We start from the raw sequence: 27,367 nt of genomic DNA, 5'->3' as shown, positions 1-27,367 counted from the left end.
ACTCTCATCAGTTCACACACATACAACCCACCTACACATATACATACATCCTAACTTGGATGGTACAGTGTGTGTGTGTGCGCTTGGGGTACCTGGGATACTTGGAGGAAGGTTAAGGTGTGTGTGAGAGAGAGAGAGTTAAAGTGTAGGGAGTAAAAGTTGCCAGAACCAGGATTAGAACCGGTGGGCTCGAGAGAAACTAGCTGAGGACCTGAGGCTTGGCTTTATTTAAGATCAAGTGGCCCCAGGGTTACTTGAGGTCACTGGTGCACAGGGGGCGGAAAATAAAAAAAAAAAAAAAAAAGCCTGGTGGCAAGGAGGAGACAGCCAGGAAAGAAACTGAGGCAGAAACCTGGTTGCTTGGGGGAAAAGGCAGTAGGGATAAGACAGTGGCAAAGAAACAAGGAGTTTGGAGGCAGAGAGGAGCTCAGGACAGGTGTTGGATGTGGCAGTGAGCCAGAAGCAGGAGAGGGCGAAATGATACAGAAGTTAGATGGGCAAGAAGCAGAGATTGGTACACACACACAAACACTCACAATGGCAGCAGGAGAAAAAGACTCTGGAAGGATTGGAGTCCAGGTAGGGAAGAGAAGCAGAGTCCAAGTCCTTGGTTGAAGAGAGGGTGGGGGGTGATAGCTACCTATCCAGGCTGGAAAGGGGTCTTTGTCCAGTAGGTTGTGTCCAGAGGGGGGTTGCTGGCAGGGCCTCTGGGTGAATAGGTGGTGTGGCATGGTGCTGTTCCAGATGGAGAGGGTATCCCAAGGAGTCAGTCTTCACTACCCCTTTTTCGGGGGCAGACAACCTCTGATCTCCTACGGGGAGGGCCTGTCCAGGCAAGGTCAGTCCTGTTCCAGAGGGCTCCAGGTGTTCTTACTGAGCATGTGCAGCCTTGGCATAATGGTGGGTTGCCTCATCTTTTGTTTCTTGAATGCTGAAGGTGGTTCCAAGGGCTGGGTCGTTGGTCCAGGTATTGGTGTTGATGGTCTGGTCATTCAGAGGGAGCTATTTTTAGACCTACTGCCATTATCTCTCAAGCACCCTCATTCATCCTCATTCATTCAGGAACCAAGTTACACAACCTGGCATGGGGTCATGCTAACTTACATATATAGGCCTAAAACGGTAATCACACAATATAAAAGCAGTAAAAAAAACCCAATGCAAACATAATAATTATCATAGAATCAATGAGTCGGAAGGGACCTAGACAGATCATTGAGTCCGACCCCCTGCCATGGGCAGGAATGACACTGGGGGTGGGAGGGGTCATAAAAACCCAGCCAGGTGCCTATCCAGTCTCCTCTTGAGGATTTCCAGGGAAGGTGAGAGCACCACCTCTCTGGGAAGCCTATTCCAGGCTCTGGCCACCCTTACCGTGAAGTAGTTCTTCCTAATATCTAACCTAAACCTCTCCTCCCTCAGCTTGTGGCCATTGTTCCTGGTGACTCCAAGTTGGGCCCTGGTGAACAGATGTTCCCTGAGTCCCTGCTGCTGGCCCCTGATAAGGTTGTAGGTAGCCACAAGATCCACCCCTCAGTCTCCTCTTGCGGAGACTGAAGAGATTCAGGTCCCTCAGCCTCTCCTCATAGGGCTGGCCACGGAGGCCCCCAACCATATAAGTGGCCTCCTCTGGACCCTCTCCAGGTTCCCCATGCCCCTCTTCAAGTGCGGTGCCCAGAACTGGACACAGTACTCCAGCTGCGGCCTGACCAGTGCCGCATAGAGGGGGAGCAAGACCTCTGTGCACCTGTGAGTGATGTCCCTGTTGATGCATGACAGGGTGCAGCTGGCTCTGCCTATTGCTTCATTGCATTGGTGACTCATGTTCATCCTGGAGTCAGTCCTGACTCCAAGATCCCTCTCTGCCCCTGTGCTGCTGAGAGGGGCAGCCCCTAACCTATAACCATAATGCTGGTTCCCTCTCCCCAGGTGCAGCACTCTGCACTTGTCCTTGTTGAACTGCATCCTGTTCAAATCTGCCCACTTCTCTAACCTATCCAGGTCTGCCTGGATGTGGTCCCTGCCTGCCGGTGTATTCACTTTGCCCCACAGCTTGGTGTCATCAGCAAACTTGAACAGGGTGCTCTCCACACCCTCATCCAGGTCGCTAATGAAGATGTTGAACAGCACCAGACCTAGGACCGAGCCCTGGGGGACTCCGCTGCCCACACCCTCCCAGGTCGACATCTACCCGTCCACCATCACCCCCTGGGTGCGCCCCGGAGCCAGTTTGCCACCCATGTGACTGTGCATTCGTTGATGCCACAGTCCCTCAGCTTGCCCACCAGAATTGGGTGGGACACTGTGTCGAAGGCCTTCTGGAAGTCCAAGAAGATGACATAGACGTCCTCCTTCCCATCTAAGCTTTTTGTTACCTGGTCATAGAAAGAGACTAGGTTAGTCAGGCAGGATCGGCCTGGCACAAACCCATGTTGGTTACCCCTCAACATCACTCCCTCTGCAGGGCTCTCACAAATGTGGCCCTTGATAATTTTTTCAAAGACCTTCCCCAGGGTAGAAGTGAGGCTGACTGGCCTGTAGTTGCCAGGCTCTTCCTTCCTCCCTGTCTTGAAAATAGGGACCACACTGGCCCTTTTCCAGTCCTCAGGGACTTGGCCCAAGCACCAGGAGTCCTCGAACAGTCGTGCCAATGGCTCCGCGATGACACCAGCCAATTCCCTCAGCACCCGCGGATGAAGGTCATCCGGGCCCGTCGACATGGACACATCTAAGCCCTCCAGGTAATCCTTAACTAGGTCTGAACTAACAGTCGGGGGACTCGCATCCTTCCTGGGCCTCTCTATGCTATCACCCGAGAGCACGCCATTGTCAGCAGACAGGAACACGGAGGCAAAGACCTTGTCGAAGAGTTCTGCCTTGTCTCGCGCGTCCGTCACCAACTGCCCTGCCTTGCCCCGTAGGGGTCCAATGTTACCCCGAGACTTCTTCTTGCTACCTATATACTTGAAAAAGGACTTCTTGTTATCCTTAATCCCAGAAGCTAATCTAAGCTCTAGTGCTGCTTTAGCCTTCCTTACCAAATCCCTACAAGCTTGGGTCAGGGAGGTGTACTCCTCCTTTGTCCCTGCCCCCTGCTTCTACCACCAGTACGCCTTTTTCTTTGCCCTCAGGCCAGCCTGGATATCCACACTCAGCCATGAAGGTTTCTTGGACCCTTGGACCCTTTTCCCGCCTTCTTGCACAGTGGAATTGCGTTCTGCTGCACCCCAAGGATAGCCTCCTTGAGGAAGGATCACCTTTCCTGGACCCCCGTACTAGCTACACCCTGGGCTCCAAGTGCCTCCCTGACTACTGCCCTGAGCACATTGAAGTTGACTTTCCTAAAGTCAAGCATTTGCACTGTGCTAGTTACCCTCCCCACCTTTCTCTGAATAGCAAACTGGATCATTTCATGATCACTGTCCCCTAGCCTCCCTTGTGCTAGCACCTCCCCCACCAGGTCGTCCCCAGAGACTAACACCAAATCCAGTCTGGCGTTTTCTCTAGTGGGGACGAGTACCTCCTGCACGAAGTGTAGGTCCTGTACGCACGTCAGTTACCTTCGTAAGTGGCTAGACCTGGCCGACTGCTCCTCCCAGTTGATGTCAGGGTAATTCATATCACCCATGACCACAACATCCTTTGCACTCACGGCCTCCCCAAGCTGCCTGGAAAATTCCAGATCCAGCTATTCCTCCTGATGTAGATATCCACTGTTTTATCACCTATAAAACAGTGGATATCTATATCAAAATAGCAGGGCACTTATTTGGAAAGAGGGGAGAGAAAAATAAAACTTACTACCTAAAATAAAGTGTTAAAGCTTATCCTACATCTTAGCTTACTTATACTTATCTGTAGGGACTAGAGAGGGAGAAAAAAAGTCAGAAATGGTTGAGGAAGGGGAGGGAATGCATTTTAAAATAAATTAAAAAAAGAAAAACTGGGGGATTTGCTACACCACAGGCAGGGACCTGAGCCAGGTCTGCCAGGCACTCCCCCCACACTGCTGCAACACCAGGCATCATGGCCCCTGAGGCAGAGTGGGGCAGGGAGGAGAGTTTCCCTCTACTGAGCCCGATCTGCCCACCTTCACTACTGTTTTACCTTTCCCCTCCCAGGGGCCCTGCCTGGCTGTGCCCCTGCCCTGCTGCTGCAGTGGGAGGGGGCAGGGCCCTTGTTGGGGGCAGCAGCACCTATCATAATGTAGGGGAGCAAGCCCCTTCCTGGTGAGGGCACTGTGCTACTGGCCATCACCATCATTCACCCACTGCTTGCAGCTCCAGCTGCTGGGTGGGGGGGTCCAGCCCCCACCACTCAGTCTATGCTTGGGGCAAGCCCCCTCCAGGCAGGAGGAGGCTTATTCAGCCACTGACCCCGACCACAGGCCCAGTGGCCCGGAGCACAGAGCGACCCCGGTTTGAGCCAAATCAGTTAAGTCTGATACTACATTCAACTAGGTTTATCTCAAACCAGTTTCAGCCATTTTCAAACCGGTTTATGTCCACTGAACATCTGTTCTGTTACAGGTTTAAACCGGTTTGTGATCACCTAAACCGGTTTATGTGTAATGTCTGTCCCTTGCCTTGGTATCTGAGAATACTAGCGCTTTGTGCCAGCTGGGCTGCTGAAGCAACCCTAACCTAGAGTGGCTCCTGTCCCTTCTACCCATTGCAACAGTCTGGCAGCGGGGGCTGCTGCCTGGCTGTGACCTGCTGCCACCTCCGACAGCATCCGCACCCTTGAACCTGTGGTCCCATGGCTGCATGGCTAACAGACCCAGATGGGGACCGCACAGCTGCCTGGGCTGTTGTATGGGCACTGTAGAAGAGGCTCCTGCACTTGTGGGACGGCTGCCAACAGGCTATGGCTGCACATTTGGCCTTCAGGCAGCACTGCTGTCATGTCTTCTAGTGTCCCCACTCTTCTGTCTGGGGGCAGTTATTGTCTGGAAGATGTGTTCATTGTGGTGGCCCACTTTCAACTGTTGAAGTGAATGTCTGCCGGCAAATGTCCAGGAGGTCAGCCACCTCAACTGCCCTTCATCCCTGGTGCTAACCCTGGGTAGGTTCCTCTGCCCGAGTCCTGCCACTTGCCTCACCAGCAGAGATTCTGGTGTTTCCTGTTTAAAAACTGAAATTCTCTGATAAACCTCCTACAAACTCTCTCATTAAAATACTCAAAATCCGCATTCTTCTGTGATTAAAATCAAGTGCCACTATCTCTCAGTGTCATGTGGTCCTGTTTGAAGACATGCACTAGCATGTAGTCCTGGGTCTCAGGCAGTGCCATGTGCTGTTGGGAGGCTCTGCTTGCAGGAGGCCACGAACAATGCGAGGACCTGTTGCTGCTGCTGCAGCTGCTGGGGGGTGGTGCTGTGTAGTGTAGGGGGGGTAGGCAGGGGACCTACTGCTCCCACACAGACCCCCCCACCCCATGCAGTCCTCCAACCCCCACATTTTCCCCACCCACACACAATCCCTTCGACCTACATAGTCCCCCCACTTCCACATCCCTGCTTACTGGGGACAGAGCCTGAGTCCAAACCACTGTTGCCAGCCTTACCCCACTTCTTTTTCCTCCAGCAGGGCATGCGGCAGGCATAGAGATGCTCTGGCAGGGTGCTTCAGGGCATGATCCAGGAGTGCACCCCATGCTGCTTTCTCTGGCAGGTTTTCTTTTGATGCTGGGATTTTCTGGTATCATACTTAAAGTCCATGTCACATATTTGCAGTGCGGGGAACATTTTTTTTTTCATGAGATGCTACAACAAGCACATCCTCACTCATGTGGATGTAGTCACAAGGGCATGTGCTTGCAGCACCACAAATTGACACACACATGCCACTGCACATGTACTTTGTTGCTGGAAAAACTGTCCCACAATAGGCAAACTGGTCTTGCCCAGCTTCTCCTGGCTTTTCAGCCAGGGAATACTGGAAGCTGGCCCTAGCAGCCTTGTCTGGTGACCTGGAACAGCGGGGGCACAGGTTGGGCAACACAGAGGCCTGGCTGGCAGCCAGAGCAATGCTCTGGATGGCCCAGCCTGTGTGCGCTAGCACATGGTTGTTGCACATGCATTGCACTGTTTTTTGTTTCTTTCTTTTTTTCCTTCCTTCCCCCCCCCACCCCGCTACTGAGACGTCCTGGTAGCAATTTTTGGCTCTACACTGCAAACTTTCACTGCTGGGCATGTTTTAATGTTCCCCAAGTGCAATTTATGGCACCACAAACTGCATGCCCCTGCATATCTGGGTGCAGCCTTACAGACAAGTTTTGAATGCTGCCTTTGGTTTCTCAGGTACTGGGGGCAATGAAGCTTGTGTTGCCAGAAGTACCTTCTCTCTTTTATTTTTTCTTCCAGGGATTGTATATATAGAGGACTATTTTTAAAGCTAATAGCTTTAAAGCTGATATTGGTTATCATATAACCAAGGTTTCAGATAAAGCACACTGTGACCTACAATATCGCTTTGCTGTTTTCATACACATGGAAATAGAATTGAGTGATGCACTGCATTTTGCAAAAATCTGAAAGCTAACTGCCTATAGTCTAATCTTTTTTTGGATCAAGCTGGGTTTTGCCTTGTACCTGGAAGGCTTTCTTTTTAGTTCTTCAATGTATCTTAATAGAAGCAAAATAAAATTAGGGTATATCATGGCTGTCTCACAGGCAGTCTATATGACCCTGCAACTCCTTCTCCCCCTGACACGTGGTAGAGAAGGGCCAGCTTCCAATGCAGCCCATGTGGTGCGGAGAGATTCTGTAGCATATGGCCTGCTCAGCTTGCACCATGAGGGCCACCCACCAGTGCTGCCTGCATTGTCCGGCTGTGCTGAAACTGGACATCCCTGGAGTATATAATAACATTTGTTCATATGAGCAGAGGCCTAATCAAATGCTTTTCTGAACACTTTGTGAATCTTTATAGCTGCGTGATCCGTTATGAAATTTCTGCCTTACAGAGGAAGAGAAGACTTTGTTGGGCCCTCAGGTAGCTAAGGGACAAAGCTCACAATAGATTTTCTTTAGCCAAACTCTTTGCAGGAATTTTTCCTAGTTAACAAACAGAGAAAATATGAAACCTCGGTTTTCTGAGAATTAGGTTTCTTTGGAGGAGTGGATAGGGGAAAATATATTACGTGGGGAATTTTCCTTGGGCTCTTTCTATGTTCTATGTGAGAATTTAAAAGAAGATGTTATCTTTATGATCCTTCATAGAAATGTCATCTTTTTGCTTTGAATGTTATGGCAGTTTCTAGTGGGCCCTCTGTTGCTAAGTCAGAGAACAGCACTCTTCTCTGTTTGCTGGAAACCACACAGATTACAAGGAATTAGTTTCCTTCCTTGTCTAAATGCTAACAAACCAACCAACCTGGACATGCTCCCCAGTCATTCCCATCTTCTCACTGACATGCCTATGTGACACGAACTTCTTGGCAGTCCTTGGCTGGAGGCATCAGAAAGTGTATTATGTCATTGATAATAAATTGTGGCTCTACTGGTTTTTATAGAAAAGAAGGGGTTGGCAGACCAGGGATGCAGAACATTGTAATTAGATTATTTCATTCATGTACTTGTGTACTGAATGGAAAATTGTCTTTTTCTTTTTTTACAAAAAGAAGCTTTCACTTTGATTTCTCCACAGCACAGGGAATTAGTACATTATTTTAAGCTACACAGTTATTGAAACACTTATCTCTCACCTGTCTCTCTCAACCCTGTTTCTCTAAAAGAATTGTTAATAGACATCTGAAATATAATATGAAAAGAGGGAAGGTTAAATGTCAAGGTCTTATTCTCCTGCCATAGAGGTCAGTTTTACACTAATATAATCTTGTGTTCCTTGAAATAATTCCTATAAATTGCCATTTAACAGGGGAGAATCAAACTTACTATATTTTCTTCCCTTTTGATACAAATGTTCTGATTATTTCACTCTTATTCTGTTTCCCTAATATATGTTGTTTTGCTAATGTACGTTCTTTGATTTCATGGGATACTGAATATATAGTTTCTCTTTATACACACTTCTTTTAGCATGAAATTGAGCCTGGAAGTTAGCATAGACTGGAAGTTAGCTTAAGTCTGCAAGTTAGGTCTCCTGGATTCTGCTCCTGTGTCTGTAACTGATTTACTGTGTGACCTTAGACTAGTCATTTTGTGTTCACTGAGCTTCTGTTTATTTAAGTTTAAAAGATGCATAATGATGCTTTCCTCTCTAGGGATGTTGTAAATCTCAATTAATGTTGGTAAAGTCCTTCACAACAAAAGGATCCCTAATGTGCAACTGACAACTGTGACTTACTATTTTTCCCCTCTTTTCTTTTCCACTTCTGTTTATTCTTTCCTTGCCCCACATTTATTTCCTATACTTCCTACTCTCTTTCTCTAATTATCTTCATCTCAATGACAGCAGGAACAGCTTATTATTCTCTGAATGAGTAACTTGAGGTAATAAAGAAGCGAGTAAACAATTTTTGCTCCGGTTGTTTTGCACCACTTTTTCATTGCTGATTAGTTTTGTTTATGTTGGTGCTTTCTCTACAGTCTAGACTTTTTTTTTCTTGGAACTTAATAACATGACATTTATTGTATATATTGCCTTTTCTCCTTTGCTTTTCATGCTAGTCCATGTACAGAGGATCCCCGGTTGGTACACAGACTTTTTAACCCTATAACAGATGTGCATAAATACAAAAATGTATAAGTTAAATACTGAAGTGTGTTTCCTATTTTAGGTTAAGTTATATATAATAAGTGGATAGATTAGGTTATATGTTATTCTGTAGTAAATCATATCCAATACTGAACTGAGAAATATGGTCATTTGTTATATTTCTAATCACTAGCTTGCTTTACTTTAAGGCAGGGGTCAGCAACCTATGGCACACGGGCAAGATCCAGGCTACAAGGATGGCATCCAGTCTGTGTTTTACCAAGTGCATACTGTTCTCCAGTCATTTGATTCAGTCCACATTTTGCTAATGATGTGCTGATCATCTCTAGCTGCTCCAACCAGGTGCTACCCTGCATGTGGAGGGCTGCTCTTCCTCTCTGTTACCTCTGCTTGGTGTTACATGGAGTGGCTAGAGGAGAATTGTGCCCTCACTACTGGCTGTGTTGCAAGTTGTGGCCTGTGTTTGCAAAAGGTTGCCAATCCCTGCTTTAAGAGATAACTGCATCTGTGTCCTAATGGAAATTCTGATCATTGCACTACATTTTTGTATGAAGAAACTCAGTACTTAGTTTCAGAAACATATTACAAAATGCTAAACTCATTCTATTAATTATTATCTTCTCCTACATATGCTGACTGCATCTATTTTCTTTTCTGAATAGATTAAGCTTGTCAACATCAACTCAACTGATATTGCTGATGGTAGGCCTTCTATTGTGCTGGGCTTGATGTGGACCATCATTTTATATTTTCAGGTACCATATGTTGTATATTTGAGCATTATCTCTAGAAGTAATAGTTCAGATCCTTACCTGATATAAACTAGTATAGCTTCCTTGATATCTGCAAGGCCAAACCAGTATACATCAGCTGAGAATCTGGTCCATAATGTATATTAACTGAGGGTGATAATGTAACTTAGAGTGAGTAAAGCACTGTATCCTTAAAATTATGCCAAGTAAATATTTGGATATAGTCTCTCAGTACTTTATCCAAGAAAAGCAAAACAAGGAAAAGATTTTTAGTTACTTGTTAAGAGGGATCATCAATAAGCCTTAGAGAATAGGGCTGTGTGAAACAGCACCATTTCATTTTGAGTTCCAGTTCAACAGTACAGTGTTTCATTTTGAGTTTTGTTTCATTTCAAAAGCACTGTTCCGTTTCATTTTGTCAAAATGGTTTCGCTGTTTCACCACTGGACGTTTCTCCCCTGGGCTATAATGGGGAAGCATGTAACTGCCTATAACTTTGTCATTTCTTCCTTGATTTGGATGAAACTTAATGGGATGGTAGCCCCTTCTGAGGCCATGAAGCCTGCCATGGTTCAAGGAGATAGGTGCAGGGGTTTCTGGGAAACTACACCACAAACTGTTCAGAACAAAACTCATGTCACTTGTAAGTGTGAAGGCAAAGAGAAAGCTTAGTTCAAACAATGCTTTTTATGCTGTTTTTCTGTCCCTCCCCCAGAGCACTGGGATTGGAAGGGATCTCAGGGAAGCATGACAGCCATGGGCCAGCTGCACTTATCAATTTCAGAGTAGTCTTTTACCCCTCCCTCTACTTAGTTTCTCTTCAGCTGCAAGAAAGCCCAGCTTCAAAACTCAAAACATTTCAAAATTTTCAAAACATTTCGACTGCCCTTGTTTAGTTTCAAAGCTGTTTTGAAGTCTTTCATTTTGTTTCAATTTAGCTGTTTCCAGCTCAAAATGAGTCGAAACAGTGTCAAAACAAAACAGCAGGCAAAATTTTACACAGCCCTATTAGAGAACCTGTTTGTAAATGTACTGTATAACAACATTCAACAGTCTATATGTAAACATAATTTACTATTTTAAAGCTGAAATCTGACATATTTGTGACACCTTTTGACATGTTTGTGAGCTGCAGACAAAATTTGACTCTGATTAGTGTGGGGATAAAGGGAAAATCTACTGAAATTATGCCCCCAAAATAGGCTCTGTCCTCATGAGTTGATAAAATGAAACATTAGAAAATCATAAGCATCTGTACCACTTACTTCTCCAAAACCCCTTAGTTAATGCCCCTGGGCTTTGCTAGGGTTTTTGAACTTGCTCCTTTTGATTGAATGTCTTTGAATCCCCAGTGCCTCTTGTGACACCAAAATCACTCACAGTAAATTGTGCAGGTTTGTGATTTTTTTCCTTTTGTGTCCTACGTGAAGACATTTCAACCGTGTTAACATGTCAGTTATCATCACTAGCATCTGAGTCAACATCACAACAAGATGATTGGGACAAATAATACCTATGAGAGTTGTTACCCCAAGCTTTTTGCAGACTTGTCATTGCATTAGTTATACTTGATACACCACAGATAGACACTTACTTTTTATTTAAATGAAATCTGATATTCTGGAGAACTGCATAGTGGCTTTAGTGAAGTGGCAATAATATCTGCTCCCAAACCTTGATGCTGACACAAAGGGGGCTTGATTGTGTGGTGTGCTGAGAAATCTTAAATCCCTAAAACTTTGTTTTCTGAAGCAGGCAAAAAGTACCTATTTTTGTGAGTAAAGATGATATCTTTTATTAGACGAACTAAAATAGTTGAAAAAATTCTTCTTTGCAAGCTTTTGCAGACAAACACCCCTCTTCAAGCTGAGGAAGCATCAGCTCAGCTTCCACATCCTGAAGAAAAGTGTTTGTACCCAAAAGTTTTCAAAGAAGAATTTTTCCAATTATTTTAGTTGGTCTACTAAAATATATAAGATTTACCCAAAGAACCTTGTCTGTCTATGTCCTTAGACCAACACAGCTACAACCAGTACCCTAATTTTTATAAAATCCTTTAAAATAACCATTTCATGTTAAAACCCAATTAGTGAGGAATATAATGTTCTGAAAATTGGGGAACTAATGATTCTGATAGTGCAGATAATTGTATCCCCCATCATGCTTTGTTAATGTTTCTCAGTGCTTATCTGAAAGATATCTGCTATTCCATTGGTAGACATCTCTGAAGTAGAAACTTCCAGTCATTTGATTATTACTAAACTAATGCAGGAGTTTTATAATGAGATCAAATAAGTCATTTTGACTGTTTTGAGGAGTGTGCGGAAAGAGGGATTATTTCTTGTTATCTTCTCTTGCTGATCATAGCTCCCCCATCATGTCCATTCTTGGCTATTGTTGGATAAATGAAGCATGTCTGCAAAGGCAAGTTTCAAATGCTCACTCTGGATCAAATTTACTAATGGCATCAACAGAAGTGTCTCCATAATGAAAAATCAATAATATTACCTTTTCTTTGAACCAGTATTTCTAATTTGGATGGATGGTGTTATGTAAACTGCACATTTGCATACTTTTCTATCTGAAGGACATCATGTAGAGGCAGGATTTATGAAGGTCCCTTTTTTTTTATCTAGCCCATTTCTTTTAGTCATAGCTCATACCCTGTTTTAGCTAGACAAGGCATTATTGCTAAAGCAAAGTGATTAAGATTAATATGAATAACTGATACCTTTCTGCATACAGATTGAAGAGCTCACAAGCAACCTTCCACAGTTGCAGTCACTGTCTAGCAGTGCCTCTTCCGTGGATAGTGTTGTCAGTTCTGAAACTGCAAGCCCACCAACTAAACGGAAAGTGGTAACCAAAGTCAAAGGAAATGCTAAGAAGGCTTTGCTAAAATGGGTGCAGTACACAGCAGCAAAGTAAGTATCCCTTGCATTAGTTTATATTTTTTCTGGATTTTAAGATCTCCACTCAAACTGTGAGATCTTTGAGGCAAGGACTCCTTTTTTCTCTTTTTGTACAATGCCTAGCACAATGATGTCCTCAAACATGGCTGGTGCTACTAGGGACTAACACAATAAACATAATGAATAAATATTTTAAATTACTCGTACAAAATCTCATTTTATGATCTTTCTAATAGTAAGCAGGATTATCTCAGATAGAGTGAAAACTGAAGAGGGAATTGGATTTTGTCTGAATGACACTGTGTTTGCTCTTGCTGCCAAAACCCTTGATATAACAATGCTTGTTCCATACTGGAAAGGTACTAGTTAGTGACAGAGCTTTTAAAGGAATGATATTATGTCTTCAGCAATTAACACTTATTGTCCTTGAATAAAATTAGTTGAAAGTCATAAATATTATGTTTCAATTCAGTGAAGCTCAAAATAGTGTATATTACACAAAGTGCATTAATATTGCATTCTTAGTAAACTAAATTATATTTGAAGTTTTATTCTGCATTCTCTTCATTTGGTACAAGTAGTCTGTCTGCTGCTTCCAACAATTAAAAAAAATAAAGAAAGAAAGAAACTGAAAAAGAAAGTCCTTCCCATCAAAGGTAAAGAGGAATTACCTGGGATTTTTTGTTCAAGTTAAAATAAACTCTTATCTTAAATTACATACATGCACAATAATACTAAAATTTTCAAAATTACCATGGAAAAGCCAGCCATTGCATATCAGTGGTTACTTTCTCATTGATAAATTGCTAATTGCATTTAGATTCCTTTTGAATCATTTGTGGAACTTTCACAGTGACACTATAAGGGTAGTGGATTGTATGACATGATGTAGGAACTTATGTTTGGGACAAGAACTTTAACGTGGGCTACTTTCTTAATTGCTGTTCAGTCTGAAAAGTGCTATGATCTATTATGGAAAAGGTAAATGAATACTGCAGTCATTTTCCTGACAAAAGTAGGTATATAACTAAATATGCAAATGAATAACTAAACAGTTACATTTTTAATTAAGGGAGATTGTGAAAGGGTTCAGCTATGGTGAAGAGAACAAGTAATACTTAACATAACAACATACTTCATTGTTTTCCAAAATACAAGAACCATAATTGTGGTTCACTTATCATAGTGCTCTGGGCTTAGTATAGCCAATGAGCTCAGGTAAGACAAATACATTTGACATGAGACTAATGTTAAACCTTGTGTCTTCATATTGTCATGAATCATTGTCTCTTTTTTGGTAAAATTTTAAGGCAGGCTGGAATTGAAGTAAAAGATTTTGGACAAAGCTGGAAAAGTGGTGTTGCTTTTCACTCAGTTATTCATGCAATTCGTCCAGAACTTGTGGACATGGAGAAAGTTAAAGGGAGATCCAATAGGGAAAACCTAGAAGAGGCCTTCACAATTGCAGAAACAGAACTGGGAATCCCAAGACTCCTTGATCCAGAAGGTACCTTACCTAAACTCTGTTGTATTACTTCTTGGACTGTTTGCGTTAGCTACATTTCGTAATAAAGTTTTGTTTGCATTTTTTCCATCAGAAGGGTAGGTAATATTTCTGCTGTTTAGTTATGAATTAACTTACAATGTCGTCTACTCTTTTCCAGATGTGGATGTTGACAAGCCAGATGAAAAGTCCATCATGACCTATGTAGCACAGTTCCTAAAACTGTATCCAGATCTTCATCACACAGTGACTGATGTACAGGAGAATGATGTAGGTTTCTTTTACATTTATATATGAAATAAAGTTATCTATGTGCATAACTGGCATAGTTTTACATGCTTTGAAAATGAAATCACTTATAATTCTTTTTTTAAGAGCATCAGACTGGAGATAAGCCAGAACTAAACAAAACAAAACACCTGATTCATCAGACAGGATTACCTGAGTGTAAAAAAGTTAGTATTGTAGGTGAACCCTGGTACACTGTTGTAGATGCACAAAATAGATTAATAAAAAGAATACTTGCTCTGTGGAGAACAATAGAAGTCAGGAGTAGAAGGAGCTCTGTTGAGCACTGCCAAACTCAGTTATCCTATGGTGCCTTAAATACCTTTCAGACTTCATGTAAGAGTGCAGTAATACACTACTTGAAGCAATGAGTCCCCTCCCCACCCCCACTGTTCCATTACATCTTTTAATCAAGATTGCAAAGCAGGAACAGGTTTGAAACATTGCGTATGCCCAAATATGTGGCTTTTTGTACTAGTGGGATAGTTATGTTATAGACAGGGTCGCCTGTCTGTTGCACAATTCAGTTTTTTGTTGACCCTAAAAACAACATTCAGTTAAGGATATAATTTGTTGTTGCTTGTTTTCTGTGTGTGTTGTTGGACTGGCCTGGCATCTGAATGGTTATGATGGTAAAATTCCTAATCCTGATCCTTTCCTCCCTAAGTAAAAGGCTTGAAATACCACTGAAGCTCAACCCCTAGCAAGGGGTAAAAGAGTAGGATGTATCTAGGACTTCCTATCCATGATTCCTTTGACTGCTTTTGGAAAGACGTACCTTGAAGGGAGCAGTATCTGATCCTCCATGGCTAGATTAAAAGAGAATGCAATGCATGAAGTGCAAAGAGGAAAAAATGGAGTTAGCTCACAGAGCCCCCTCATGATTTGCCATGGAAAATGACAATTTTATTAATCATTTGACAGTAACCAAATGTCTGCCTTAGTTTTCAGAATCATTTCTTCTCAGCTCGATTCTCTGTTACACCTCCAACAAAGATACAGATACAGGTGCTGCTTCCCTGCTTAGTAAAGAATAAATGTTGCAATGTGTGCATTGTGACTCTGGTTGTCCATTTTGATCTTTCAGGGTCTTTTAGTTTTACTCTCTAAGGAATTTCAGATAAATATGGCAGAAACATTATTAAAGATATTTTTGTAATTTGGTATTTCAAAATATTAGCATGGGATTTAGAAATTAAACTCTGGAAACTCTCATTTACTAGTGACTGTTTTAAATTCTAGGAACACGAGGCTAGAAACAAAGCACATTCCCATTAGGGGTGTGCGAAGCGGGCCCTATTTGATTCAGATTCGGCCCAAATGATCAGTGATTCAATTTGTTGATTCAGATCGCTGTCCATGATTCGATTTGGCCGAATCCGAATCTGAAGATTCGATGCTGATTCAGAGAATCAGTGATTCAGCCATAGATACAGCTTTAAATGTTTTTTCTACATACCTCGAGGTACCAGCATGGCTCATGAATGCTGTGATGCTGGAGCAGATGGAGCATCCCATAGTGGGGTCGGGGCTGCACATGCTTGGCTGCGAACCCAGAAGTGGACTGGAAATACTTCTGGTCCATTTCTGAGTCCGCCAGAGAGCATGGGGGGAGAGCCTCCCCCTTGGCCCGCCTTGGTGATCAGCTGTGGGGGGACCCCGGGTGCCCCCCAGACCCAGGAGGCACCAGTTGCCGAGAACCCCAGTGGACCTGGAAGTGGACCGGAAGTCCTTCTGGTCCACTTCCAGGTCTGTTGCCGAGCGCACAGGGGAATGCTCCTGTGGGATGCTTTATCCGCCACACCATCTCAGCATTCATGAGCTGCCTGCTACCTAGAGGTATGTAGAAAAAACATTTAAAGCTGTGTCTGTGTCTATGTCCAGTTGCTGAATCTTTCCAAATCTCTCCAAATTGATTTGGAGGGTTCCGATTCGACTCAGAGAGATTAAAGCCACCGAATCAGGCCAAATCTCCACCGAATCGGATCAAGGACCGAAGCTTATCAGAGCCTTAATTCCTATCAATAAAAGGACTCGCATTGATTTCCAACCATGTTTAGCTTGGTGCCATATAGCAAAAAGGTTGTTTGGCTTGTTGGCTGGTACCTGAGTACTTCATATACATAGTCAACTTTATAGTAACCCAGGAAAAGCCTAAGATCATTTTTTATTAAATATCATATCGCAGGTTCTTCACTTCATTGATGTTCAGCTGTAAGTCAGTAGATAATTTCATTATATAAGAAATCTCCTCTGGCTATCTACAGCAAAAATATGGTCACTGGGCTTTGTTGAGTGGTGCAGTGCAGATTATCTGCAGAAGACTGGAGTAACCACACCTTAGGGATATAGCAGCAAAGAACTCTCTTTTAAGGCTTACATGTCCCATGATGTTCATGGTACCTACCTTTGTTAATAGCTATGCTTGAAGGTTGAAAATTCAGGTATGTAATAATTACTTAGGCCAGAAGTTATTTATACAAATTTATCTTTAAGCATCTTAGTTAGTGCCTGGATTTTCAGAGAGATTAGACAACTGTATCTGCTGTAGTTCAGCATTTATGGAAGCATAAAACTTCTTGCTCAGTTCTTTACAACTGAGGATTTGAATAGTTCAGCAACTGATGTGCTTTCTGATGTTTACGTATCAGAAAGAACAGGATAATCCAATTGAGTAAATACTTTTTTTATTATGTAATTAATTTCCTCATGAAACACCAATAAGTAGTTTTAGCTGTTTCCATAACAGGGTGCTCCTTTTTCTTTATAATCTTTAATTTAACCTCAATGATACCAATTAAAAAATGTTATAAGTTGTTTTGACTTTGAGGCTGGGTCATAAACTTTTTGGACTGATTTAAGTTAACTTGCTTTTTCTTGTTATATGGGAGCTCATATCCACTTTTCCCTTGTCTAATTATACACCTTAGGTTGTATTGGCTGTTAATCACTGCACTGTTACTCAGTTGCTTGTCTCTGTATACCAATGAATATTCATGGGAAGATAACAAAATATGCTATTACTTTAAAATGTCATTTAGGAGTAGCATTCAGGGAATAAGCTGCAGAGGGCTATAGATATAAAAGAGATATTAGCAGAGATCAAAGAGTTTATTATTTATTTATTGAGGCACAATTCTAGATATAATTCCACAAGCCAACCCGTGGTAGTTTGCACGCTGTTCCACATGCTGCTCACGATGCCTTATCTTCAGAAAATAATTTATTTGTTTGTAAGTGTATTCTTTTGATGGTTCTGAATGAGTGTGCTGAGTAGTAAACACTGATTAAGGCTTTGTTATTGTTAAGTGTGATCATTTATCCAACATGAGGGATGACTGCTGGTTCCTTTGCTGCCTAAGGTACTTTAAATTGCACGTACCATCATGCATGTTTTACTTGGAACTGTGATTTTCAAAAGTGAGACTTTAAAATGCTTACATTTAAGCCAGGGACCAATGTGTGGTATCTTCTCATTTTACAAGGTGAGATTTAGATAGAGAGAGTTAATGATGCTTCACATAAAGTTAAGGTGAAGCATATCACAGTGGGTGTATGAAGAGCTCAAAAACTGGAAAAGAAGTTCTGGTGGGTCAGGTTGCAAGAAAAGAATGGTGAAATAAGATCTTAACTAATCATTGCAGATACTAGGAAATTATTATTTATGAGCAAAAATATTCTGAGCAAAATTTAACCTTTGTGTAAGTAAACTCCATTTAATTGACCTCAGGACTAATTTTGCAGCCTATCTGAAATTAATCTCTCTGTATTGGAACTGTGTGGTAAACATAAATAATTTGCCAAATACTATGTTATAAATGGAGTATTAATTTAAAAGGTTCAATTTTGGCTTCACTGAAAACACTGGTCAAGCTCCCTTTCAGTTAATAGAGGTCCATATTTCCCATGTAGTCTGCATGTATCTATCCAATGTAAACAGCTAACTTTCAGCAGTTAATTTCAGGCCTCGTGGCAGCACTCCCACTTGTTGCAATGGCACTAGCATTTTTCTCATGTTATTTACCTATGAGCATATAATTTCTGTTATACACAAGATCATAGAGCTAAATCTTATTATACTCACTAGACATATAACATATAGCTGCTGGGAGCATCTGCATGTGCAACTGTATAGTTAGGAGAGCTGTTGGAAAAGCTTTAGAGCATCAGATGCCTTTCTTCAGGTCTACACCTCAGTGGAAGGGCACCTATCAGATGACCTGAGGAAGGGCAACTAATATTCTAAAGCTTGCCCAGCAGCCCTTCTAACTATACAGTTGGTCCAATAAAAGATGAAAGCCTTGTAGAAGCCCTGCTTCTGAGAATTAGAAAGACATCCTATAATTTTCCTGTGTAGATATGTAATTCTCTTATCTTTCAATGGCCATAGGTGTGCAAATTGAGGATTCCCAGGAGCAAATCCTAGTTTGTCCTGGAGGGGCACACAGCACTTAGACACCTTCAAAGACAGATGCCCTGGTGTGTGGCTCTCCATTCACTCATCTGGGGATTTTAGTTTAGATTAGATTTAGTTGGATGCATTCAGCTGTTTGGAACATTGGAATCTTGGGGTGGAAATAGCATAATCTTTTGTTACCTTTGTGCCAGCACAGAAATTGTTGTGGTGGCACAAACACCAAGCAAACAGACATCCATACCCCTTGTCACGCCACAAATGCCAAAAATGTGTGGCCATCACAAAGGTGGTATTAATTTGTGCCACTTTATTGTGGCAGACATCTATTTGCTTTGTGGTGAGAGAGTGTAGAAAGCCTGGAGCTCTTGCACTCTCCAGCCATCACAGGCGGGTGCTCCAGGGGCTAGTGGGGCCCAATTCTGTGCACCCCAGGATTTTCTGTGCAGTATTGAGCCCCATAAGTCCTGCAAATGCCTGCCTAGCTTTCCCTGCTTGCACCTCAGATACACCCCTGACATATTTAGGGTACCCTAGCCTTCCCTTAGTAGGGAAGGCTAGAATTTCCCCATTTAGAGATGTTCTCCCAAGATCTCCAGGGTATGGTTCTGTTAGTGGGGAAAGTCAAGGTTTCCCTGCTTACAAAGACCTGCTCCTGGGATTTCCTGCTTGTTCCCTTCTTTCTACCCCCACTTTTATTACTCGTTGTTTACGTTCTGCTGAATTCAGTGGGGAGAGGGTGAACAGCAGCAGCTCTGGAGCTTGCACAAAAGCAGAGGATCTAGCCAGACTGTATCCACAATCAGCTGGTAAGCTCAAAGCTCACTGCTCATGCAGAGCTCCAGCAGGAGCCCATGCTGACTAGGCTGTGAGTTCAGGGTTCACTGCATATGTAAGGCATGCCAAAGTCTGGCCTTGCCTGCCCCATTCCTAGTTTCACTGCTGTCTTTTCCCAAAGCTATTGACATGTGTTACCCTTTGACTTTCTAGTACCAAATGCATCACATAGATGCATGTTGTTTCATGTGTCAGGTCTTGGCATTCTGCATTATGGGTGGCACTGTTCTAGATGGCATTTTAGATGGCAGACTGGCCATGGGGCATTTCCTCAGTGGTAATTAGAGGACTCTGACCTGCAGTCCAAGTAGGGGATCTGAAAGCAAATGAATCACCAGTCCTTACTGTATCTATTCCACACTCCTGTTTAGGATGAATGTATGGTGAGAAACGTCAATGTGAATTTTAGGGAGGTGAGAATAGAGAGCCAGCACCTGACAAGGGCCAGTAACAGAGAGCTGAAGAAGGCTGAGTATTATATACCTTATTTCCTTCAAGGGAAGTCAGAGGCTGCAGAGCTTTCTATAGCCATTCTACCCCATCTACTTATCCTCCCCCCGCCGCCCCCACCCAGACACAGGCACCTGCCTCTTCCTATTTGGGATCCTGGGTTATGACATCCAACAAGCAGGCTATAGCAGAAGTGCTCATGGTGTGGCCTGTCAGATTCTAACAAAATGTACAAGTTCTGCTAAATACCTGTCACAAGGACATGAAAAAGGAAGAATCCAACAAGCATTTCCTGTTGGCACCCCAGATAGGAATTCATGGGTCTATGAGCATGTCACAGAAGATCTTAGCATTAAGCAGAAGAACCATTTGCATAGTGTGTAACTGCCCTAATATTTAAAATTTGCCAACAAGAGGGCATATGTAGTGTGAATTGGAACAACTAAGGGGAGGGGAAACCATGTATATGGGGGCCTGAGGACCCTTGGCCCCCCTTGGGAAGTGGGCTGTCACCTGAAATATGCAAAACCTTCCATATGTCCATCATCTTAGCACCACCCCCCCAGCAAAAATGAAAGTCGGTGCCCATGATTCCTATCACTATTCTTGTATTATTAACTGTTTGAGCACTTTGTTCAGAACGCAGCAACAGAAAGAACTTGATGATAGTAGATTGCAAAGTTCCATAATTCCTCTAATGAATTCAAGTAATATGTTCTTGAAGGTTAGTGTGATATCAGTGGTTATATAAGCAGAAGAAACTATGATCAAGATATTGTGATTTTACTGTGGGTCTTTTTTCCCCAACTAAGATTTAAGGATATAAAAACATTTGTCTCTTTTACCAACTTGCTGCTAGGTGGTGCACTTAATACATCAAGCCAACAGAAATACCAGCTTACAACATCCGATTAGTATGCGCTGTTTTTTCAAAGATACTATGCAATATGATAAAATCAGGAATATACATTGCTATAAATTAAGCTGACTTTTTATTGGTGATTCACCCTGAACAAATGATGCCATTTATATTAAATGTGGCAAGGTACAGTTAGCTCTGGGGATTTATTAAAATGGTTTCATCTAAGGATGGCTTTTAGATGAAAGTTATATGTGATCGTATGCTCTGTCTGACTTGCAGTACCCTAAATGTCACCCCAGTTAGATGAAGCTCATATTTAGATATCTAAATTCTGCTCTCCAACCTGTACAATGTCATTCAGTCAGAGTGCATGCAGAAATATTGAGACAGATGCCAATATTGACATTGTTTTGTAATAAAGAACATTTCTCTGCTAGGTAAGAGCATTGTCTTGTCTGTATTTGGCACTCTGCAGTAACTGGTTGCAACATTCTTTTGGCTTTTCTGTCTGCACAGAAGGAAGACAGACTGATGCTGAGAGACCTGAAAGTTTGGGTAGAACAGTTTGAAAGAGACCTGACGAGGGCCCAGATGACAGAAGCAAGCTTACAGGAGAAGTACCAGGTAACCTACGAGAAACTGTCAGAATTTTTTTTGTCCCAATTAAATATAATGCACACCCTGCATCTGTAAGTCTTTTACTCATAAGTATTGCAGTGCTAGCATGTACATGCATTAGTATCTGCCTTTCACAGATGGAACATATCTGAAAAGTATGAAAATGTAGACCCCACATTTTGCCCTGTAGAACTGTATCCAGAAGATTTTTACCTAACATACATCTTACTGCAGCATTGAGAAGGGCTTAGTCGCCTCTAAGAAGAGGTGGGCAACATACACAAACGCTTCATAAGCCTTCATGTTGTGGTTATTTGATGGGGGACATTTGGAGGGTAAGGGGCAAGTTGAGAAGTGTTAGCAAGTCTTTAGCAGGGCTGGAAATTTCATTTTACCCCCACCTCAAGCCTATGGAGTTTAGTCAGAATATATAATACCATCTGGGACTGTATTATATTTTCTACAGGAACAAAAAAGCTTTCTCCTCTTGTATCTTGATACAGGATAGGATAGTGTGACTTCAGCAGAGAAAAGCCAAAGATAATGTGGAGAATACAAGGCCTCTAGAAGCACATAGCCATTCACTCATGGGTCTGATTTCCCTGCCTTTTCCACACAGACAAATTCTAGTCCCTTGAAAAGATGACGTTAGGGTGATTTTGGTGGAGATTTTCTCACCTGAAGAACCCTGCTGTAGGTTTTTTGGGGAGGTGTGTGTGTGTTGGGGGGTTTTGTTTTTTGTGGGAGAAGATGATTTAATAACTTTGAGGGAAATACTAAAAACAGGCAGTTTGCTTTGCTTGCACTTGACTTCTCTCCTTTGAGTTCTCTTCTATCATTACAGTCACATGTTTGGGTCAAAGCCTGCTCAGTTATTCCATCTGAATTTGGAGTAGCTCATTTGTCCATATAAATCTTGATTTATTCTATTTAGCTACAAGGAACAAATCTATACTTGCAGTGTTTCAGATCTAAAGCAGTGTAAAGCAATGCACATCTCTTTTGTTAAAAGAAACTTTTAGTCTGCCTTTTAATTTTGGCAGATCTTTAAGCAGAGCCCCAGTGCTATATTTTTTAACCCATAATACTTACTCCTAGAATTCTTCTCTGTAGCTGAATTATTCATTCATTTCACTGGGGATATCAAGCATGTGACAAAACTAAAGATCAGGCCCCTAGCTGCTAGTGCTGGTTTAAAGATTTTAGTAGATAGTTGTAAGCAGGTGGAATTCTTATAGGCATAATGTATAAAGTGCTGACCTAAACCCTTTTCCTTTCCTGGGGTTTGGCATTACCAGTCATGTCAATAATGACAGAAGTAAAATGGCATACATTTCAATCCACTTTTTCTCCCGAAGCTTACTTATTCCTTTAGAATTCTTCTTTGCAGCTCCTATCTGTCCCAACCACTGCTTTCTTCTGTCCCTGAAGTAAGCTCCAATTTCTAATATAACCTTATTAATCTAATTGAATGTACTGTAGTTTGACTTGATGCTTAGGTAGCTGATAGGAAGAGGACAACAGAAGAACCATGCATCTATATGGAGGGTTCTTGAGTAGGTCATCCTCTTAAAACTTTTAGTAAGAATGTTGTGCTGGGGTTCTTAATTTGTGGCCCTAGACCTGTTCCCACTTGGACTGAATATTCTGTCTGTTCAAAATTATTAAATACTTCCCCCCTTTTGTCATGCCATTTGATTGTATTTATTGTATTTATTTGCTCATCTTGCAGTCATTTAAGCACTTCAGAGTCCAGTATGAAGGAAAGAGAAAACAGGTTGAACTTGGAATTAAGTCTTTACGGAAAGATGGTAAATTGTCGCTTGATCAAGCTATTGTGAAACAAGCTTGGGATAGAGTTTCTGCTAGGGTAAGTTAAAACAATAAATATTCTGTATCGGGCATAATAAAGACACAGACACTCCCATAAGACTTAGATTGTAGATGGAAGTTGGACACCTATACACATGATGATTTCCACCATTTGAAGTGTTCTAAAGCCATCACTTCTTACATGTGGGCAATTTTAGAATGTTTTTAAAATGGCAGAAGTAGCCTTAATTAAACCTTGTTGTTTGTGTTTTAAATGTAAGGCAAACTGCTGTAGTGTGTCTTGGCCTACTTACTTTGCTATTATTGCATGTGTATTTAACTCAGGCTTTTCAAAGTGGTAATTACTAATTGTTACCATTGTGCAGTGTCTGGTGCCCACTGCCTCCTACTCTACAAAACTACAGCAAGGCACGAAATTTGCACCAAGCCAAATGTTTGTTAAGTTTTAAGGTGTGATACTTAAAGTGCTTTAAGTAAAGTGCAAAAGTTACAGCACCTTTGGAAATGTCTTCTATGAATATGTATAGGCACCCCTAAGTCCCAGGGAATGATCCACAAAACCTTTTCCTGAACATTTAGGTGCTTTAGAGGATATATATGCCTAACTTTTCTGTTGAGAACCTATTTAGGCATCTGCAGTTAGGCATCTCAGTTCAGAACTGCTTCTGTCTTAACCAGAAGATAGAACTCCTTTCTCTGCTACGGAGGTGCTCTCTGGACTGGGCGACAAAGTCAGCCTCCCTTCTCCTGGCCCAATGCCTTTTTTAATCCGTTCTTAGCCAGTAGTCCAACTACAGCAGGACTTATAATGAGTACCAAATGCAAACCTATATGAAAAGTCTTCTGGCAAATTAGTAGGAGATGTAGTATGTTTTTCTGTGCTGGTCAAAAATATTGTTTGTATGCCAATCCTCCTTGAGGGGAGGTGTGAGCTATTTATACCAGCTACACAGTTGGTCCAGTAAAAGATATTGCCCTAAGAAATCCTTGCCCCTCATAATATTTTGAACTTTAGAAAAAATGTTCTTCTTTTGTATGACAAAAATGGCATTTGTATCTTTATCCTTGTGCATTTTGGCATTTTTGTTAATTTGGGAGCTCTTGGCTGTCAAAAACATTACCAGGAATCATTACGTGGAAGTGGCTCTCATTGATCTCCAGAAAACATGTTAATAATACCAATATTAAGTCTGTTGAAAATGCAGTGGTAGTGATAGTGTAGATATTGTATGTGTGATGTAGTAGTAATGATTCAGAAATTATGCAAGAGGCAAGGATTTCATAGGGCAATATTTTTTATTGGACCAGTTGTGTGTAGTTGGGGTAGATAGCTCACAGCTATCCTCAAGGAGGATTGGCATACAAGCATTATTTTTTGATCATGCAGAAAAATGTACTGTATCTCCTACTAATTTGCCAGAACAGTTTTCATCAGCCTTACCAAACCCTACATGTTGACATATATGTATAGATTTAATGGTTTTTCTTTGGCATGGCAAAGCTCCTTGAAAGTGGTAACATGAGTTTCTGGTTATTCCAAATGAGATCTAGTAAAATTATTACCACAACCATGGATCTTATATTTACCAACCAGATTTTTGACATAATTTTTAATGTCCTGAATTAGGACTATGACAGTAGACTATAATTAGTATACTTTACCACTATTAATTCAATTGTACTGGACTCAAAGTAAGAGGAAAAAATAAAATGAATATGTTTTAGAATTTGTATTGATAATTGAAAGTAGCTTTTGTATAAATAAGTGTAAGAAACAAGTGCTGTATCCCACTAAACTGAAAGGATTCTTGCCATTCACTAAGATAAAATAAGTGTTAATAGCTCTGATAGTGGGTGAAGTATTAGAGTGAGATTGCACTTACAATTTGTTAAGAGCACTTAAGATCATGTTTAGAACACTTAAAACTTGAGTGATCTCACATTAAGGCTTATTAACTACTGCTGAATTCCCTTTAGGCATCTTAAAGTTATGTCACTTCTAGCAAGGATTATCTTTGAGCTATTCTACCTAGTTTGAGTTAAATTTAACTTCTGGGTGTTCCCCTGAGATAAAACCACCAATTTACAGTCCTGTGATATCCCAGGATGCACTGCTTCCAGGTGGACTGGGTTTCACCCAAGATTCTACAGCCCTGGACTGACAGCTGGGTATAGCTGGGAATAGGCAACAGGTGGGTGGGGATAGGGTGAGTGGGGAGTGAGAGAAAAAAGGTCAAGGAGGTGGGGGTAAGGGGGAGGGCAGAATTGAATGGGGAAGGAGGAGAGGTAGCAGGAAGTGGGGAATGGGTGGGTGGGAAGCTGTTGGGCTGCTGCCCCTCCAATTGCTGCCAACCCCCAAATCATCCTCTCCACCTCCAGATCTCTCTCCTACCACCACAGTTATTTCCTTGGCCTCCCCATTGTCTCCTCCACCCTTGGATCACTGCCGTGCTGCTTTGATTGGCCTGAGAGTTACAGAAGTGCCAGTCAAGATATTCTCTCCCCCGCCTGCTCCTGGTATCCTTGCAGACTATGCTGCACCCCTTCAAGCTGCCTGCAGGCAGGAAGATCTGAGCAATGCACATTAGTGGGCATTAACCACAGGCATGAAACTCGTTACTAGCACTAGTTAATCTTAACACAGACTAACATTCCTTCAAACTAGCACTTCCTAACTAATGTGTAATCTCACATATAGTCCATGAGCTTGTCCATGGTTCAAATGTGCATAAGGCTACTTCTGTAACTTTGATAGTTATAATTTGGAGAAGAATACCATTTTTTGAGGGAGAGAAAGTTCAAGAAACATGCATTTCTCAGGTTGGGGACTGGGAAGCTATCATAACAATCATTGTGGTATAAATATAGAATACTTGACTATGCTTGGTAGTACACATGTTTTACTAGGGCCCATTGAAGTTACTTTACAAACTTCTGATGAACAAAGCTGTCCAAGGTTTATGAGAAAAAACTATGGTAATTCAAAAGTAAAATTAATTACATTAACTATCTAGGCTTCTCTCTTTAACATTAGTTATAGTTCTTTTAATTTTTTTTTGATCTTGTGATTAATCAGCAACCAATTGTGAAGAGTCTAATTTTTCAGGATATTTGCTTGTGTAATTAATGGAGATTCAGTTTTCTTAATTTTCTTTTTCAGCTACTTGATTGGCATATACTCCTTGATAAATCTCTCCCTGCACCTTTGGGTACTATAGGTGCCTGGCTATATAGAGCAGATTCTGCACTTAAGGAAGAAATAATCATTCAACAGGCTCATGAGGAAACAGCAAATGCAATACATCGGAAGCTCGAACACCACAAGGTAGATATATTTGAATCATCCATCTGAATAACATTATGGTTTTAATGTGCTAACTTTGCTCATGTTTGTGGATCAATCATGATGCAAAAATAATAATGAAATAGTATATGTTTAGAAGTGAGGTGTTTTGAGGAAGCTTGGGCAACATTGGAAGCCCTCAGATTTCTTTGACTCAAGGCACTCTGATTTTGTCAGGGTAGAATAGGCAAGCTGTGTGGCCTAATGGTGTCTTCCTAGTGAAGGATATTGGTCAGGTGTCTGTGCTGGTTCTTTTAGATCAGTTAGATGATACCATTGACTGTGAAGTGTTATTACCAATTTACTGATCCCAGAAGGTATCAACATTATTTTGTAAGATATCTGTTTTTTTTTTCTGAGAGGGCACTGGGGTAATATTTTACAAATGAATGAGGATTTGGAGAGATCTAGCACAGGAGCAGGAAATTATTTCTGGCAGAGGCTGCCTACTGAATTTGGCAAGTTATCAAGGGCTGCGTGGGTAGCCCTACCCCTTGACAGGTGCCCCACCCCCTAGTTGCCATATTGTGCCTGGAAGTCCTGTCCCCTAACCCCTGACCTTTGCTACCAAAAGTCCCTCCCCTTGCCACCAGAAGTACCCCTTTCAGCAAGGGGTTTTTCCATCTCGGAACCAGAACAATACCAAATTATATTCTAAAAAGTGAACATCTAAAACATTCATTAATTTGATTTCTAAAAGTATTTTTGTCCTGGTTTACACATGTTTGTATAGTGTATGTAGAGGCGATTTTATATAATAGCTTAAAATCAAGTCTTACTCTTTTAATTGTGGTGGGGTGGGTATAGGTTTTTGGGTGGCTATGAGTGTGTGGGTATGTGGGGTGTGGGGGAGGGTATAGGTGTTTTTGTGGG

The 27,367-nt window shown here is 41.9% G+C and overlaps 1 protein-coding gene across 1 annotated transcript in view; it reads left to right on the top strand.

Annotated features, from left to right (window-relative positions):
- The window catches only part of SYNE1 (spectrin repeat containing nuclear envelope protein 1), a 515,591-nt gene that overhangs the window by 143,336 nt on the left and 344,888 nt on the right, over positions 1–27,367 (top strand). Inside the window, exons 5-11 of the mRNA XM_090041573.1 lie at positions 9,344–9,436; positions 12,179–12,357; positions 13,656–13,852; positions 14,010–14,119; positions 21,217–21,324; positions 23,051–23,188; positions 26,312–26,476. Coding sequence (XP_089897699.1) covers positions 9,344–9,436; positions 12,179–12,357; positions 13,656–13,852; positions 14,010–14,119; positions 21,217–21,324; positions 23,051–23,188; positions 26,312–26,476 — 990 coding nt within the window. The remainder of the gene's footprint in view (positions 1–9,343; positions 9,437–12,178; positions 12,358–13,655; positions 13,853–14,009; positions 14,120–21,216; positions 21,325–23,050; positions 23,189–26,311; positions 26,477–27,367) is intronic.

This window comes from Crocodylus siamensis, chromosome 1, assembly GCF_052110815.1.
Source record: "Crocodylus siamensis isolate JL-2025a chromosome 1, ASM5211081v1, whole genome shotgun sequence".
Taxonomy (NCBI): Eukaryota; Metazoa; Chordata; order Crocodylia; family Crocodylidae; genus Crocodylus; species Crocodylus siamensis.
This window is presented reverse-complemented; position numbering and strand designations above follow the sequence as displayed.